General features: G+C 44.3%; 1 protein-coding gene across 1 annotated transcript in view; it reads right to left on the reverse strand.

Moving 5' to 3' along the window:
• The window catches only part of PRKDC (protein kinase, DNA-activated, catalytic subunit), a 1165045-nt gene that overhangs the window by 419589 nt on the left and 726534 nt on the right, over nucleotides 1-18922 (reverse strand). Inside the window, exons 60-61 of the mRNA XM_082258689.1 lie at nucleotides 18737-18849; nucleotides 8287-8418 (exon numbers count right to left, since the gene is read on the reverse strand). Coding sequence (XP_082114815.1) covers nucleotides 8287-8418; nucleotides 18737-18849 — 245 coding nt within the window. The remainder of the gene's footprint in view (nucleotides 1-8286; nucleotides 8419-18736; nucleotides 18850-18922) is intronic.

Consider the following 18922-nt stretch of genomic DNA (forward strand, 5'->3'; position numbering starts at 1 on the left):
ACGTAGGGAACATGCTTTGACCTAGATACGGTTTCCTCCTGCAGAAATATGTCGAAGGAAACCCTGGAAACCGACTGCTTAGTGAGATTGACATCCCTCTGTGTCTTCAGCAGGTCCAGCACGGGGCTAGGAGCTTTGTGAACCCTCGGGAGCTGTGGCAAGACTGAAGGCCAGAGTCACAAAATGAAAAAAAGATGACTTTATACTGCAATTGCAGAAAGCTTTGATGGGTCTGGAAAAATGCAGCACATGAAGATATGTGTTATTGATGACTATGGACCCAGAAATCTATCTCTTGCAGAGAGGTAATCACTGAAAGGACCGAGCCTAGCTGAAACAGAAGGATGTCCAGCGGCTTGAGATCTAAGATAGACCTCATGTCCCTATTTGGTTCTGGGACCGCTACCAGTCAAGTGTTTTACAATAATAAGCCAAAAACTTCTGCTCCAAGAGTCAATGTGAGGCAAAAGACTGACGACTGTGGCAGACCCAGAAGGTTCCAAGAGGCATACTTAACCTACCAGGTTTCTGCCAGCTAAAGACGGAGCGAACCACCTCAGAGACTGCCCTAAGATCCTCTGGCCCGAGATACTCTAAAAACACAGCAGCCTCAGATGCCTCCATAACTCAAGAGGGGAAAAGCTTACAGCACCTGGTATTCCCATGCAGTCTCCCATCCAAGTACTAACCAGGCTTGATCCTGCTTAGGCTGCGATCAATGACAATCAGGCATGTTCAGGGTGATGCGGCCGCAGTCCATCTGGCAAAAAACGAATGTGTCAGAAAACACTTCAACCCCAAACACTACAGTGGCTCAGATGCACCTGACACCACTGGTCCATCGGGAGATGTGGACACAACCAGATCAATCAATCTGAGAGCAGTGCACCTGCCTCCCCCGGCTGCCTCTCCCTTCTGGGGTTATTTAACTGGTAGAATAGGTAAACAATGTAGCAACTATATTAGCCAAAACCTAATACACAGTCCCCAAAGGATACAGGCCATAAACAATGTTGGTCTACCACTATGCAACCACGTAGGTACGCAAGTACACAGGTACCCAGGTATGCAAACATGCAAGTATATAAGTATTGTACGCTTTTCATGCATTTATGTATGCAGTTTCAGGCAAATGAGCACATATGTATGCAGTTCAAGGCAAATAAGCACATATGCACGTAGTTCAATGCAAATATGCACATATGTATGCAGTTCAATGCAAATATGCACATATGTATGCAGTTCAACGCAAATATGCACATATGTATGCAGTTCAACGCAAATATGCACATATGCATGTAGTTCAATGCAAATAGGCACATAGGTATGCATTTCAAGGCAAAAAAGCACACATCTATGCAGCTCAAGGCACATAATCACAAATGTATGCAGTTCAAGGCAAACAAGTACATATGTATAGAAAGATTTGAAAAATTATCCCGCGCAATGGAAAATATTAGTGGAATTAAAGAAAGAAATAATTTGAGAAATAAAATTGGAGTTGCCGCCCCCCTATATTTCCCAAGAGGGAAATCTAGATGTATAAGTATTAGGGTAATGGGTAGGCACTACTTAAATAATATAATGGTGATATGTTGCGATGTGTAAAATATGTTACATTTCAATAATTATCGTGCATTTCAATAAAGATATAAATCATATACATAAAAAAAAAAAAAAAAAAAAAGAATATAAAGTGACCAGTGTTCTGAATGTATGGACCTTCTACCTGAAAGTGCTGCAAATAGTATAGAAGTGCTGCAAATAGTATAGAAGTGCTGAAACCAGTGCTTTGCTAGTACCTTGTTATAACACTAGAGGGAGGGTTATATTTTTCTGATGCACTGTGTAAATGCCAACCAAGTAAATAAATATGCAACCTTATAAAGTGCAGAGTGTGCAAAAAAAATTATTGAATCAGATAAAGTGCCGACTGTATAGTATCAATTAATACATTGGTAAACCAGATTGATTCCCTAAAAAGTAAAGCTTATATGTCATGCAGTAACACTTGCTACGTGCAACAAAACATATAAAATGCCAGTGTATGGTCTATATATAAGGTGCAAAGTGTGTATATATTACATAAATAATCAACAGAGTCCATTTGTAAACTGGTGACAGTGCCAAAATCTGTTTTTAAAAAAGTCCACAGTCCACAATGCAAAGTTCTTATTCCAATGGAATCCGTGCCAGTGATCTTGTATAATTGCAGATAATAAAACCAATGGCTATAATACGTGCTTCTCCGTGTTCTTTAGTGCATAGAAGGCTGTGCAGTGCTTTCCCCCCTATGGTAATGCACTCACCGCATATCCGTACCCCTATAGTGGGTTTTAGGCCTTTTGTGCAGTAAGGTGTTCCTTAGGCTCCTCCGTCCCTCTCTTTCACGTCTCACGTCATGAAAAAATATGGTAGACAGTCCATAGTATAGTAATTTAGATATTTATGTTATCAAAAAACAATATCCACTTAATTTAGCAACCGCTATTCAGTATCGCGGTGTATGTTCGGGTCCGTGCGCTCCAGGGCCCCGAGCCACACAAAACGGAAGTGATTTTTTAGGAGCCGGTCTTCCCTGAGAGGAAGTCTCCAAGGAGCATTAGCGACCAACCTTATCAGGTCTGCGTACCAAGACAGACGAGGCCAGTCTGGGGCCACCAGAGTCACCGGAACTCCTTCCACTTGCATCAAGCGAAGAAGCCTCGGCAGAAGTGGAGGGAATGCATAAATCAGCCGATACTGACTCCAAGTAGCCACCAATGAGTCTGTGGCGTCGACCAGAGGATTCTGAGACCTGGCTAAGAAACTCTAAACCTCCTTGTTAAGTCGAGAAGCAAAAAGGTCAACGTAGGGTGTCCCCCACCGGACACACGGGAGATTACATAGTTACATAGTTAGTGAGGCTGAAAAAAGACACAAGTCCATTCAGTTCAACCTATGATGTGTGTGTGTGTGTTTGCTTTTAACTGTACATTGTATACCCCTGTATGTTGTGGTCTTTAAGGTGTCCATCCAATAGTTTTTTGAAACTATCAATGCTCCCCGCTGATACGACTGCTTGCGGAAGAGAATTCCACATCCTTACCGCTCTTACAGTGAAGAACCCCTTACGCACTTTAAGGTTAAACCGCCTTTCCTCAAGTTTTAGTGAGTGGCCACGTGTCTTATTGCATCTCCTTTCTCTGAATAGTTTGTTCCTTATGCTAGGGTCGCCAGTACAGTATTTGTACATTGATATCATATCCCCCCTCAATCGTCTCTTCTCCAGAGAGAATAGGTTCAGTGCTTGTAGTCTTTCCTCATAGCTGATGTCCTCCATTCCCCTAATTATTTTTGTTGCCCTTCTCTGGACTTTCTCCAGTTCCAGCACATCCTTCCTGAGGACCGGTGCCCAGAACTGGACAGCATACTCCAGATGTGGCCGGACCAGAGTCTTGTAGAGTGGAAGAATAATCTCTTTATTTCTGGAGTGAATCCCCTTTTTTATACAACCCAGTATTCTGTTGGCTTTGCTTGCAGCGGCTTGGCATTGCATGCCACTTCCAAGCCTGTTGTCTACCAGTACCCCCAGGTCCCTTTCCATCCTAGACTCACCCAGAGGTTCCCCCCCTAGTGAGTAGCTTGCTTTCTGGTTTCTGGCCCCCAAGTGCATTACTTTACATTTTTCTACATTAAATCTCATCTGCCATGTAGTTGCCCACCCCGTTATTTTGTTCAGGTCTGCTTGCAAGATTTCCACATCCTGCATAGAAGATATTGGCATGCCTAATTTAGTATCATCTGCAAATACTGAGATTGTACTAGATATCCCCTCCTCTAGATCATTTATGAATAAATTAAACAGGATTGGTCCCAGGACAGAACCCTGGGGGACCCCACTTTCCACACCCGCCCAATCAGAGTACTCCCCATTAATCACCACCCTCTGGACTCTCCCCTGGAGCCAGTTCTCTATCCAGGTACTCACCTTATGGTCCATACCTATCTTCCTTAGTTTGTACAGTAAGCGTTTGTGGGGAACGGTGTCAAAGGCCTTTGCAAAGTCCAGATACACCACATCCACAGGCTTACCTTTATCTAAGTGGCAGCTCACTTCATCGTAGAAGGTTAATAGATTGGTTTGGCATGAACGATTTTTCATGAATCCATGCTGATTACTACTTATAATACCGTTTTCATTACTAAAGTCTTGTATGTGGTCCCTTATCATCCCCTCCAAAATTTTGCAGACTACTGATGTTAGGCTGACCGGCCTATAGTTACCCGGGATATTTCTCGGCCCCTTTTTAAATATTGGTACCACGTTGGCTTTTTTCCAATCAGCTGGCACCATACCTGTCTGTAAACTATCCTTAAAGATCAAGAATAATGGTCTGGCAATCACCTGGCTGAGCTCATTAAGAACCCTTGGGTGCAAGCCATCCGGTCCCGGGGATTTATTTATGTTAAGTTTCTCTAGTTTAGTTCTAAGTCTATCCTCTGTTAGCCATGGCGGCACTTCCTGAGGTGTATTATTTAGTTCGGCCTTACAAGCGGGGTTCGTGTAGCCCCCCCGATTCCTTTGTGAAGACTGAAGAAAAGAAATTATTTAACACTTCCGCCTTTTCTCTGTCCTCAGTGGCCATTTTTCCTTTATCATCTTTTATGGGGCCAATGTGTTCTGGCCTCGCTTTCTTACTGTTTATATACTTAAAGAACTTCTTGGGGTTCTTTTTACTCTCCTCCGCTATGTCTCTCGTGTTCTATTTTAGCCGCCCTGATTTCGTCTTTACATTTCTTATTACACTCTTTGTAGTGCTTAAATGCTGCCAATGACCCCTCAGTCTTGTATTTTTTGAAGGCCTTTTCTTTAGCTCTAATATACATTTTTATGTTGGAGTTTAGCCACCCAGGGTTTAGTTTTGCTCTTTTAAATTTATTTCCCTGTGGAATGCACTGGCCCACCCCCTTGTTAAGTATGCTCTTGAAGCACTCCCATTTTTCCTCCGTGTTCTTTGTTCCCAGGGTTCTATCCCAATTGATATTTTCTAGCAGCGAGCGCAGTTTTGGGAAATTGGCTCTTTTGAAATTCAGTGTCCTTATATTACCCTTGTGTTTCCTATTACTGTAATTAATACTGAAACCAATTGACCTATGGTCACTGTTCCCTAAGTTGTCCCGTATTTCTATATCCGTGAGCAGGTCTGTATTGTTGGTAATCAGTAGGTCAAGTACCGCATTGTTTCTTGTCGGTGCATTCACCATCTGACCCATGAAATTGTCCTGCAAAACATTTAGGAACTGCCGAGCCTTGGCTGAATGCGCGGTTCCTTCTGCCCAGTCTATATCAGGATAATTAAAGTCCCCCATTATAATGACATTTCCCATCCTTGCTGCCAATCCTATCTGTAACATGAGGTCCACCTCACCCTCCTCCCTCTGGTTTGGGAGCCTATAGCATACGCCCAATATTACCTTCCCCACCGTGCCTTTCCTTTGAAGCTCTACCCATAGGGATTCTGCCTCGTCCATAGCTCCATTATTAATATCATCCCTCATATTTACCTGTATACTGTTCTTAATATACAAACATACCCCTCCCCCTTTTTTACCCTCTCTATCTCTGCGATAAAGGGAATACCCCTGAATGGTCGCCATCCAGTCATGAGAGCTGTCAAACCAAGTCTCAGTTATCCCCACAAAATCTAAGTCCTCCTCAAACATCAGCAGCTCCAGCTCTCCCATCTTGTTGGCCAGGCACTCCCCCTGATCCAACACCTGCCAGTTATCCACACCTGGGATGTGCACAGCAGAGAAAGCTGGAACAAACTTCTCTGCCCAATCCAGGATCTCGGCCACCTCCGGGGCCACCAAGACACTCTTGGTGCCCCCATGATAATTGATGTAAGCCACGGCCGTAGCATTGTCCGATTGAATCTGGACCGGACAATCTTGCAGACGATTTGTCCAGTGGCTCAGGCAAAGCTTTATCGTTCTGAGCTCCAAAATATCTTATCGGAAGTTTGGGACTCTTCTGCTGTCCTGGACCCCTTGGGGCAGAACTTCCCCAGCACTCCTCCTCAGCCTGGCAGGCTGGCATCCGTGGTTACCACAGTCCAATACAGTGGAAGGAAGGACTTGGTGAAACTCAAACTCCTAAACTTACAAAAGTACCAACCCAAAAACCGCCAGGTTTACTAGACACAGGAGGTCATAGCAGCCATCCGGAGCCCAGCGATTCCTGGCAGGATCATCTCATACCACCATTCCAGGCTCTCTTTTTGGCTTTGTCCGGTAAGAGTCCAGGGACCACAAGTGTGCTAGAGTGTCACCTGAGTGTCTGGGAATCCCTTCACAAGCTGTATGACCCCTGGAGCAGTGATATCTATATATGCCCTTCATTTCCATTCTCTGGTAAGAGGCTAAGCTGGTGGCGGGACGCTGAACTTTCCTAACACAAGTTTTGCACCTTCCAGATTTTTGTGTTTGCAGCACGGCATTTGAATCTTCACTTTTTGGACTGTTTCATTAGTGTTATGGACGTTCATTATTGTTGTTCACTGGTGGTTCACTAGTTTGAGTTTTTGGATTTTCATTTGTTATTTCACCTAATTGTATGTAAATCTTATTTTCTGGATATTTACACATCACTTTGTATGTTGTACTACATTATTTGGGCTAGCGCACCTGATTTCTTCATGCACATTTCATTTTATTCACTCTAAGGTAGCAGCACACCCAATTTGAATCAGTGCACTTTCCTTTACACCACACTATTCCTAAACTAGGCAGAAACAAAACTGCAGGCTGAAGTAGAGTGTGTGGGGTTATGCCTGCATGGACAGCCCCATAGGCATGGTAACGTTTTTTCCTGTCGAGTGCCAATTCCTGATAGGAGGACCATAACCCATTGGTCTAAAGATGGAGCTGCGTCTGTCAATGAACGATAGAGAACTAGGAATTTATGCAATATGCATTTATGCAAGCATGCATTTATGCAAGCATGCATTTATGCAAGTATACAAACGTGTTTGATATAAACGTGTTTATGCAAGTATGCAAACATGCACTTACGCAAACATGTGTCTATGCAAACATGCGTGTTTGCAAGCATGTATACTATGCTGCACCTGCCCAACTGCACTTGGCCCCTTCTAGTTTTGCAGGATTAACAAAGCACATATGCATCCAGTGCAGCCTCAGAGCCTTCAGAAAAGCCTAAAAATAAGCTCCTGCAGACCAAATACACACTTTTCTGGAGACACAACTCCTTATAAATTGCACAAATAACTGTATAGGGGTGTATTGACAGAAATCTGAATAAGCCCCCCAGATTACCATAAGTCAGTAAGTATACCTTTATGCAGTATATAAATCATGACTTGTCTGGTCACAAAGATCTCCCTAGAAGAAACTCCTCAGAGGCCTTGTTGATCCTTCAACCCACATGGTCCACAAAAAATGGCCTCCCTTCTACTTCCTGCTTATACTGACAGCACACTCCCCCACAGTGGCAACCCAGAGAAAGACCGGTCAGATCTCTCTCCTCTTTCAAAAAAAAACAAAACAAGAGGAGATACTGCAAATGCAGACTTACCATTCCTGATGCAGGAATCTGAATCATAACAGGAGTCCAATCTTTACCCATCACAGCGGGTTGTGTCACATAAGGACTTTCAAGGACTGGGTAGTGGGTACCCTTTTAATTCTCTGGGTCCACTCCCCTGGACCTGTATAGCACCCTGCCGGAAAGCAACTTGGTCAGAACAAACACTGCACAGGGTTCCATTATGCAGGGCCCAGCGCCGTAAGGCTGCATTACAGGCAAACCTCAAGGATTTTTCTCCTATTCCAGCGAGGCCCGGGTACCATCCATTCTAGCTGACAGCTTTTCTTGAATGGATCCAATTAACGTCCATGATTCCCAGTTGAATGGTTCCAGACCTCCAAATATACTCAAAGAGCATATGTAGCACATCAGTGACCATCACCTTTCAGACACTGGCAAAAAAAAACAGGGGTACTTCTTGTGTAGGAGGGGTTATATAGGGGAGGACTTTATGTTTCATTGATCTAATTGATCTACCAGTGTCCATTCACCTATAGGTGGTGCATAACCCAAATAGTTATGAATATAACTGGCTCTGTGTCCTGTAATGTACGATAAAGAAAATAAACCCATTGTGTTTTTAAATTAGCTTTTTCCTCAGGCAATTACTGAAACAATCTGTAGTACATAATTTCCTTATAGGTTCTCAGTGGCGCTTATTTCATTGCATTAAAAAATGAACAAAATCAACTCACATGTGCTAATGCTTGCAGAGGGGCAATGAGTGAGCTGTATGCAATCTGAATATCTGGCAAGTCTCCATGCCGGTAACTTCTATACAGAATGACTTGAGCATCTTGCTTCATCTTTCGTTCGACTTTAATTGCCTGAAAAAAAAAAAAAAAAAGATGTATGCCATGTATTTTCTTGCCATATGGACATTTTATAGCACCTGGAATGAATGGTGTCCGCTTTAAATTGCCGTTACCTTTATTATTCCCATAGTTTATCTTCTGATTTTTGCAGTGACCACAAAAAATGGTCGACCCTTGTGGAAACACTTAGATCCAAGTGTCATGCTGTTCAGTAGACATTTAGATTTTTTTCTGCCTGTCACATTGGCAAAAGAAAAAGATCCTGTGCTCCAGGCAGAAGTACATACTGTTACTCTAACAATTTTTATTTTGAATGCCATAATTGCCTGATCATGGAGACCACAAAATCCGGAACCAGACCTAATCTTCTCTCTAGTACCTGAGGTGAAAACCTGCAATCTGGCCTCTGAGAGGTTTGTTCTCACAGAATGAACAGAACTGGGAACTGCAAAGACTGCTTCCTAAACTCTTGGTCACTTGGTCAAATAAATGCACTTTTTTGCATTTATTATTTTTTTCTTAGGAGCCTGTAAAGCATTACACCTGCAACCAGCAGATCGCAGGTACAATGTCAGGCTCCTACAGACTGTCAGGCAGCTTTGACTGAACCTCCTGTACAGGCAGATAGTTACTAAAGTCGAGGAAGATCAATGAACTACAAACCAGCTGCCGTGGTGCATTCATTCATAGAGCTTTGAGAAAAAACTGGATTTTTGTCTTACCGTAGAATCCTTTTCTCTGATGTTCATTGAAAGACACAGCTCCATATCTTCTTTGACCCTTGGGTTATGCTGCCCCTTACAGGAGTAGGACACTAGCCAGAAAATAATTGACTACAGCTATAGGGCAGTCCTAGGGGGTATACTCCCACTTCCTGCTACAAGACTTCCGTTTTGTAACAATTAGTGAGAAGAAACCGAGCGCCAATCTAAGTGTAGCAGTATAAAATCTTTAATGGCAAATAAAAAAATGCTACTCACAAAGGTGTGGTAAAAACAGGCATCACAAGCATAATGGAGGTTCTGGGCATTTGTCATCCAGGGGGTCCCTCTAGATGTCCTGGCGGAGCTGGCGCTGTGGAGGATGAACTGGCGATCACCTGTGGAATGGCAGGAGACGTACCGATCTCTCAGCGGCAGCGGGTGGCGTGGGTCCGCGGGTAGAAGGGCCGTGACGTCACTTCCTGAAAACAAGGTGCAGAACAAACGGCGACGCATGGCGGAGCATGCGGCGCTCCTTCTTCAGGCCAGAACGCTTCACCATTAAAGATTTTATACTGCTACATTTAGATTGGCGCTCGGTTTCTTCTCTCTTCTTGGATCCACAACAGGGTTACTTCACTCTCTAACCATCAGCAGCCATCCAAGTGAACCAGCAATTTCACTGGACTTTACACTGGGACTGCCACCACCCACCTTTTAACCCCCAAGCGCAGTATAGACTACCATAGCAGTTCTCATATTCTGTTTGCGCCAATCTCCCTCTATGTTTGTAACAAGTAGTGTCAGTGTCAGAAGAATAAATAACCCAACTCAACAGAGGGGTGGGTGCTGTGTCCGTCAATGAACATCAGAGAAAAGGATTTTACGGAAAGAAAAAAATCCAGTTTTCTTTTTCGTACATTGGCGGACACAGCTCCATATCTTCTTTGTCCCTTGGGATGTCCTAAAGCAGTGTCAACATGAGGGGTGTGAAAAAACACAGCAATATACATATTTCCCCCAAAAAAGCTAAAAGTAGCCAACCAGGTAAACCAGGAGTTCAACCAGGAACAACTGGAGCTCACCTACCAAAAAATAAACCCTCAAGAGGCTAGAGCCTCTGCAACAGCAGCCTGCAAAACTTTGTGGCCAAAAGCAGCATCTGCAGAAACAAATGCATCCACCTTGTAAAATTTTGGTGTGCACAGACGACCAGATGGCCACCTTGCAAACCTGGACCACTGACCCCTGATGACGGAACGCCCAGGAGGCACTAAGCGCCCTCGTAGAATATGCCTTAATCGGGAAAGGAGGAACCTGACCCTTAATGGAATAGGCCTGCACCAGCGTCTGCATGATCCACCCGGAAATGGTCACAGCAGATGTGGCCTGCCCCTTACGAGATCCATCCATAAAGACACACAAGGAATCTGATTTCCGAATCGACTCAGTCGCCTCCAGGTACACCCTGATTGCCCGAACCACATACAGGGAATGTAAGGAAATCTCTTTAGGGTGCTTAGGCTTAGGGTACAAATAAGGCAACACAATGTCTTAATTTCAAGTGGAAACCAGACATGACCTTAGTAAGGAACGGCTGGTAGGGGCGATCGACCGATATCGGTTTTTCGTTTTCGATACCGATATTTTGGCCAATGCATATCGGTATCGGCCAATATACGCGGATATTTTTAACATTTAAAGTTTTGCAAAATAAACACAAATTTCGACACAAATCTGTTACTGAACATGTTAATGTTTGTTTATTAACACGTTTAACACTGCAGTCAGTGCAAATTAAACTGCTAGAAAAAAAGCTAGACAACAACAAACAGCTAGACAGTGGATTGGAGGAGTCAGTGCACTACTGCTGCAGTAGTGCACTGACTGCAATGATTTTAAATCACTAACTGCACTACTGCAGTGACTGCACTGCAGTAGTGATTTAAAATGATTGCAGCAGTAGTCCACTGACTCCAATCCACTGTCTAGCTTTTTTTCTAGCAGTTTTGCACTGACTGCAGCGCAGCACAGTCAGTGCAAAACTGCTAGAAAAAAAGCTAGACAAAAGCTAGACAGAGGAATGGATTGGAGAGGAGTGGACACTAGTACTATACTACTACACTTTCAATACTCCATTAAGTAGAACAATATTATAGTGCAGAAAGCATAACATTTCAGCATGTTCACCAGTTAAACGGCTTCTTTTCTTTTCATAAATTGCTGCCACTTCACTAAAAACACGCTCACTTGGTACCGAGGAAGGAGGAGCAGAAAGGTATCTTCTAGCATAAGAATCAAGTCTTTTGTAGCGTGCCTCATTGTCTTTCCACCACTGAAAAGGATCACTTTTTCTGTCAATTACTGGTTCCTTCAAATAGAGATGAAGTTCATCATCCAGGCTCCTTATTGCAGATTCAGAAGAACCCTCCACATGAGGCCCCAATAAAACACTGAATATGGCATCTATTTGACCACAATGAAGTTTCTCTTCTGTCCATTGTCTTTTTGGATACTTTACTCCTGCATTCTGCTCTTCCACATTAGAAACCTGCTCTTCTTGACTTTTCTTTTCGGCAGGAGGAATCTCCTGCACCTTCTGTTGAATATCTTCTGTCAGCCATTGTTTTGCCTTGGCCAATACATCATCAGAAGAGAAAGCATGGTTCTTGTATCAAGCATCCAAAAGACATGCAAGCACAAAATCTTTATTCTCTTCATGCTTCTCAAAACGTTTGGCGAAGCTGTCCCTCATGGCCTGCCTACATGTTTTAATGCCACGTGTGTTGGGTCCTTCATTCTGTTGAAGAAGCATCTTCAGCACTCTCACACATGGGATGACGGATGACACAGATGAGTCGTAATGACTCACCTCTATTGTCACTTTCTCTATGGGGAGGAGGGTCTCAATGACATTGGCTACAATGTCCCACTGATCAGCAGTAAGACAAAAATGTCCTCCAAGTCCATATTCACCTGAATATATGGTAAGAGCTTGCTTCTGCTCCAGCATTCTTTGCATCATGTGAAGTGTTGAGCTCAATCGTGTTGGAACAGTCTGAATCAAGTTGTTTTTGGGTAGGAAAAGGTCTTCCTGAATGCACCTTCGTCGCTTCTTGGCAAGGATTGAATGGTGGAAATGGCCTGCGCACTTCTTCAGCATGCTAATTAAGCCCCGGAGGATTTGGCTGCTAAAAGACCAGGGTTTTTTTTGCGATTTTTTACTGCGTGACTTTAACGGACAATTGCGCGGTCGTGCGACGCTGTACCTAAAAGAATTTGACGTCCTTTTTTTCCCACAAACAGAGCTTTCTTTTGGTGGTATTTGATCACCTGTGCGATTTTTTGATCATGCGCTATAAACAAAAAAAGAGCGTCAATTTTGCAAAAATAACAATATTTTTCACATTTTTTTATATGAAATTTCCCCCCCAAAAAAATGTAAAAATCAAAATTTGTTTTATGCTACATATGTTTGGTAAAAAAAAAAAAAAAAAAAAAAAAAAAAAAAAAATCGCAAAAAGCGTATTTTGATTGGTTTGCGCAAAAGTTATCGTGTTTACTAACAAAGGGAAAGATTTTTGTCATTTTTGGTGGTTTTTTTTTAACGCGTAATGGCGGCGATCTGCGATTTTTTTTTTGGTACTGCGACATTGCGGCGGACAGATCGGACCCTTGACTGACATTTTTGACACTTTTGGGGTTACCAGTGACATTACTGCAGTAATCAGTGCTATACATATGCACTGTTACTGTAAAAATTACACTGGCAGGGAAGGGGTTAACTGTATTGGAGAGGGAGGGGTTAAGTGTGTCCTAGGGGCATGATTCTAACTGTATAGGGACATGGCTATTGGTGTAAAAACAAAGATCAACGGTCCTACATAGTAGAACCGTCTGATCTTCATTTTTACACCAGGGAGAATGACAGGCGGCTTGTTTACATAAGCCGCTCCGCCTTTCTCCCTTCACCGGAGCGATCGTAGTGTGACCGGCGGACATCGGGTCCGCCGGTCACACGCACTGACTTGTCAGTGAACGAGCCGCCGAGGCGCGCGCCCGCAATTGGCTCTCAAGTCAGTGACAGGTGAGTGACGTACCTATACGTCACTCTGCCTGGCCGGGGCTGACCGCCGCAGTATATAGTCGTGCGGCGGTCAGCAACCGGTTAACAGACCATCATTTACCACAAGTTGGAGGGTGTGTGCCATGCAACTGAGGTCGGACACTTCAGCAAGTCTCATTCCTTTCCCCATGTTTACTCCGGTGTTTTGAAGCACAAACTTCACTCGGTCTTTGGTGATTCCCCATTCTTCTAGCATGCCTAGAAACATTTCTCTAATGTACTCCCAGTGTGGGAACCTTGCATCACTTTTTTATTCAACACCAAATGCCTTCTTGTCCATCGGCTGTCAATGAAGTGGCATGTAAGACTCATTAGTGATTCTGTTTGTCCTGACCAGCTAAGGTTGAATCCAGAGAATCAGACCCAGGTATTTACAGTTTGTTGGACGGAGTCAGAGCCGCTTTTTGAAAATTCAGTTTCCAGCCTAACTCTTGCAAGGTTTGCGCAGTGATATCCAAATAGTCTTTTAAGGCAGTCAGAGATTCTGCTCGCAGAAAAAGGTCATCGAGGTACCCCAGTACCACGATCCCCCTCTGCCTGAGCAAAGCGAAGACCGGGACCAAAACTTTTGTGAACACCCGAGGAGCTGAGGCGAGACCAAAGGGTAACGCCACTAATTGATAGTGCTCCTCGCCCATGGCAAAGCCAAGAATACGCTGATGCCCAACATATATTGGGATATGAAGGTAATCGTCCTTGATATTGATAGAGGCCTGAAAATCTCCTTGATGAAGGGATGCCACTAAACGTGCAAATGGACTCCATCCAAATTTCCTGAATCCACACAAAGCGGTTCAAGACCTTGAGATCCAGGATTGGACGGACCTTGCCTTCCTTCCTGGGAACAGTAAATAGGTTTGAATAAAACCACTCAAAACATTTCGACTCTGGAACTAGTACAATGGCTCCTTGTGAGAACAGATCCTGTACCGACCAGAGAAGGCCTCGCAAATGATCTGGGGACAGACCCAAGTTGGAAGGGAAGACCATAAGGATCTAGGATATCTAGTGCGTCGCCCAGTCCAGCAGTTAATTGTAGTTCTCACTGGAACAGACTTGATGGATCTGCCTGATCCAACTAGAGCCAGCTTGGGACACAAGGAAGGCAACACAATGTCCTTATTTAAATGGAAGTCAGAGACCACTTTGGCCAGGAATGACGGACAGGGACAAAGAACAACTTTATCTCTATGGACCACTAAATAGGGAGTATGACAGGATAAAGCCACCAATTCCAATACCGTGCGGGCCGAGGTAAAAGCCACCAAAATGGTCCTCTCTGAGAGGTAGCCCCCCAAGGGACGTTTACAGCCATCAGTATGATTGGAATGATTGGAAGACCCTTGCCCTCGATTCTTTGCAGGAAATGCGGCTTAAACGGAGGATGATGCTGGCCTTATGGTACCCCTAAGACGTGTGCGACATCTATTGGAGGAACTTGAGACCTCACCACAAACCTCAGTATCCTCCTGTGGAATCGAAGGAACTGCATACAGGACTGTGTAAACATAATTGTCGTGAATGTGGACATCACCAGACCCAGAACCTGTATGCAAATCGGGAGAGAAGGCCACGGCCTGTGGATCCCGAAGTTTGACCTGAAGGAGGACCACCCTGGTCAGCAATAAATCCAGAGTCAGACCCAGGTGCTTTAATTTCCTAGATGGAGATAGATGGGACCTTGGGTAGCTCTGACATCACCCGAACCTTTGCAGGAATTATATTCGCAGAAGTGACTCAGGGTCTAAAAACCATGAACAGGGCGAACTCTGCCCACCTACTTTGGTACCCCCAAAAGGAAGATTTTGTGGATCCCCTTGATGCTTACGAAGGAGGTCCACGGGGCCGGAAACCAGCGAAGATGTCCCCCCACCCCAGTTATGGGTGAGGGCAGACCTTCATGCTGAAGGGACCTTGTCTGTGGGTCCAGAGAAGCCAGCTCTAAGCTTACCAGACCAAGGTTGCTTGGAACCTCCCGGGGAAGACCTCCCTTATCTGCAGTCCCAGAAGCACAAAATAATTTTTTATGGGCTGAGAAGGGGGCCCACGTTTGCGACGAGGCTCCTTCTCTTTCACAGACCGTGACAGGAAGGTACTCCCCCCCCCCCCCCCCCCAAGACTGGTTGCAATGCCGAACCAGCCATAGCAAACATGCAGTGAGCCACAGCCACCGCTTTCTTGGCAACCGGGTCTTTAAAGGATGGGAATTCCTCTACTGGGATGATGGTTGCTTTATTCAACCTGGAAACAGGAAGGTCCACCACTGGTGGACTAATCTACTTTTATAAAAGTGATTCCTCAAAGGGTTGCTTTGGTTGCCCGCACTCCTCATTGATAAATCTGTCAAAATAAGGAAGATAAGGAAACACCTTAGCTGTACGAGGTGACTTGTGTGTACCAATAGAGACAGCAAGGTCTGTGGGCACATCAGTTACATCCTCCATTTTTAAAGTCTCACGCACTGCAGTAATAAGTGCATCCACCAGCGTTTTTTAATTCGCTGCTGTGACCATGGAGGAATTATGCTCCCTATCGGACGGATCAGGGGGTGTGATTTTAAGTCCCACTGGACAGGCCACGTCCAAGGCGGCACCAGGCTCAGAATCAGATGAGACAGACTGAGCAGGAGAAGGTGGGGGACGATTCCTCCTGGGCCTTTGCCCACACGCCACTTCTACCCGGGGTACCAAGGACTGTAGAACTGCCGTCAGTGCAACAATGGGGAGCTGAAGTTCTGAGGAACCCAGCGCCTCCATGAGGGGGATCAGTGGGAGACATGTGACCATGAGGCTCCAAAGGATAAGGGAGACCACACAGCACAAAAAAAGTTTTTTGCACTACTATGGATCCCCCCATACTCAGGGCACCTATTAGCAGAGAAAGAGAGAGAGAGATGGGGACCCCCAAGGAATCACACTACCAGCCGAAGGAGTGCCCAAATTCAGAACCAGCAACTGTCATAAGTGAGGGTGATCAGTGAGGCGCTACTACTGATTCGTACACAGTCAGAATATTAAATATTAAGTGTTGATAACAAATATTGTGCTTAATTAATTTAAATTAGATCATATAAAAATATTTTCAAGAAATTTGTGCTTGAATATTAGAAATATAAATATAAACTGAATTTATATTTTCCCAAAATAAAGTGCAAAGTTTTAAATATTCTCAAAATCTTGGTGCTAAAATAATATAAATATAAAGTGCATAAGTATAAAAGTGATCTCAAAAATAAAGTGCAGCGATTAGTTCATGCACGACCAAGTGCTGCTTTTGAAAAGTGATTTAGTGCCCAATGTCTTTTTAAAAAATTATTTAAAATCCAACAAGTGGTGATTAGTTCATGAAGTCCATCCAAACGATTTTTGCCAGGTGATATGTGCTCCTATTATGAAGACTCGGTGTTGCTAGTCTTAATAATAGGAGCACATATTTAAATTATTTAAGCACAATATTTGTCATCAATATTTTATATTTAATATTCTCACTGTGTGCTAATTAGTAGTGGCACCGCACTTGATCACCCTCAGTTATCATTTAAGTTATATACCTAAATTGAAGGTAGCTCTACACAGGGTTATTAGGCACAAAGGAGGGAGAGGCGCCATTTTTCTTTGATAATATTGAACGGTCATAAGTGCCATCCTGTTCATATATCCCAGGAGTTAGAGGAAGGAGGAGCCCAGGCATCACCCCGCGGCACTGGCCGTCTCCAGCGTCATGCCAGACTAAGGAAAAATGGTCGTCGTGACGTCATGGACTACACAAACATGGCTGCCGGCCGGAGACCAAGCAATACCATTGGAAAACGGCCACCGTGACCGTCATAGTTTTCCAAACCCTGGCCGCACTGAATGCTCAGTACAGACTGCCAGGATCCTCCCTGCGCCCTCTACACCGATGCGCACTCTGCACTGGGACCCCCAAGGTACTGTATTCCAAACTGCTCATGGCAGCACATACACCCAGGAGACTCTGATGTGCCCTCCGCAATGGGACCCCCAAGGCACTGCACTCCATACTGCTCAGGGCAGGACATACACCCAGGCGTCTTTCACTGCGCTCTCTGCACTGGAACCCCCACCAGACTTCAGATACTGCACCCCAGCTAAGGCAGAACATACATCACCCCCAGAGCTCTACAGAGCGGGGGTGGAGGGGAGACAGCCAGGGGTCTTTGCCACAAGACTCCAGGTCCTGGGGCAGTCACAGAGGAGGGGGGGGACCCTGCTCAACAGAGATTTTTAGGATGGGAGAAGGGAACCAGTAGGAAAGCCCGACCATCCCTGGAGGGTACCTGCATCCACCCCAAACTGCACAATAGAGGGTGGACTGTACTTACTGCTCCATGGTGCGGGTGACGCTCCAGACAGAACTCCTCACCACCAAAGTGGGGGAGCTGTCGGCTAAGGGGATGCTACAAATTGGACCAGCGCCCGGTCGTATGCGACCCTGCAAGACATTTAACTCGTGGGCCAGCCTCTGTCTGTGAGGCTATGTCATGGCCGACCTAGCGCATAACTGCGGCCTACGTGTGCTCGTTGATTGGACAGGGGAGACCACTGGATCTAGATTATTCAGCTCGTCGCTCAGCCTAGCAGTTGATTGTAGATCTCCCAAGAGAAAAAGCAAAAAGATGCATTGAAGGAGAAAAAAAATTGTTAGGACCAAGAGATAGCAGCAGGGAGCCTACGCCTTTACTCCTGACTAGGCAGAAACAAACTGAATACCTATAACAGAGAGGGAGTTATATACGAGCTGAGGATGGACCATGGGCATAGCCAAGTTCTTTTGTTCTGCCTAGTCCTACTCCTGCAGGAGGGGATATAACCCTATAATCATGATTAATGGAGCGCTATGTCAGTCGGTGAACTAAAGAAAAAATTACGCGGATGTGTGAGCAGAGCCCTGAAGACCGCGCTGTTTTAGAATTGTGACACTGGGTGTGGGGAGAGGATTCCCCCCTGCTGTCATAACATGGTATCAGACTGGGATGTGGGCAGGTACTTTAGTAACATGTTACACCCTGAAACGTATCCTTTAATTAACATTTTCCAATAAATGGTATAACGACAATATACCGAATGTGGACATCAAAAGTTACTTCGGTCTTTTTAGGTTAGGTCTGCCATTTATAATAGAAGATGTCAAAATAGAAGATTTGACTGTTGTAGGGGGGCTGGGTGATATCATCTGAAAAAAAAAATAATTGCTAATATCTTAAAAATAAAATCAGAACAAATTTAAATTGTTTTTTTTTTTTTAACAGCACAAAATGGCACAAATCAGCACAAACGTAGCACTAAAGAAACACACTTGAGGTCATTTTTGTACTGACTGTAGGGGGGCCAGCTTCGCTGAGCTAAATTTGAGTTTTAAAAAAAGTTATACATTTTCATTATCCCCAGCAGACTTTATAAAACGTGCCAAACTATATTTCTATTTAACAATATTTCAGGCTATTCAAAATGACAGAAATGAGTAAGAAAAACTAAACAAATACCTTTTCTCTTTTCTGTTCTGCTACTCCCTTTCTTGCAAAGCTGATACTTATCTTTTCTTGGTCCTTCAAAAAACGCCTGCGTAGTCTCAAAATTTCAGATGTTTTAACTATGCCTTGGACAAAATATGCAAACAAATTCAGGTTTAATGTGCACTTTTATAAACAAGCTCTTGTTACTAATGTTAC

The sequence above is a fragment of the Pelophylax lessonae genome, assembly GCF_965119305.1.
Source record: "Pelophylax lessonae genome assembly, chromosome: 5".
NCBI lineage: Eukaryota > Metazoa > Chordata > Amphibia > Anura > Ranidae > Pelophylax > Pelophylax lessonae.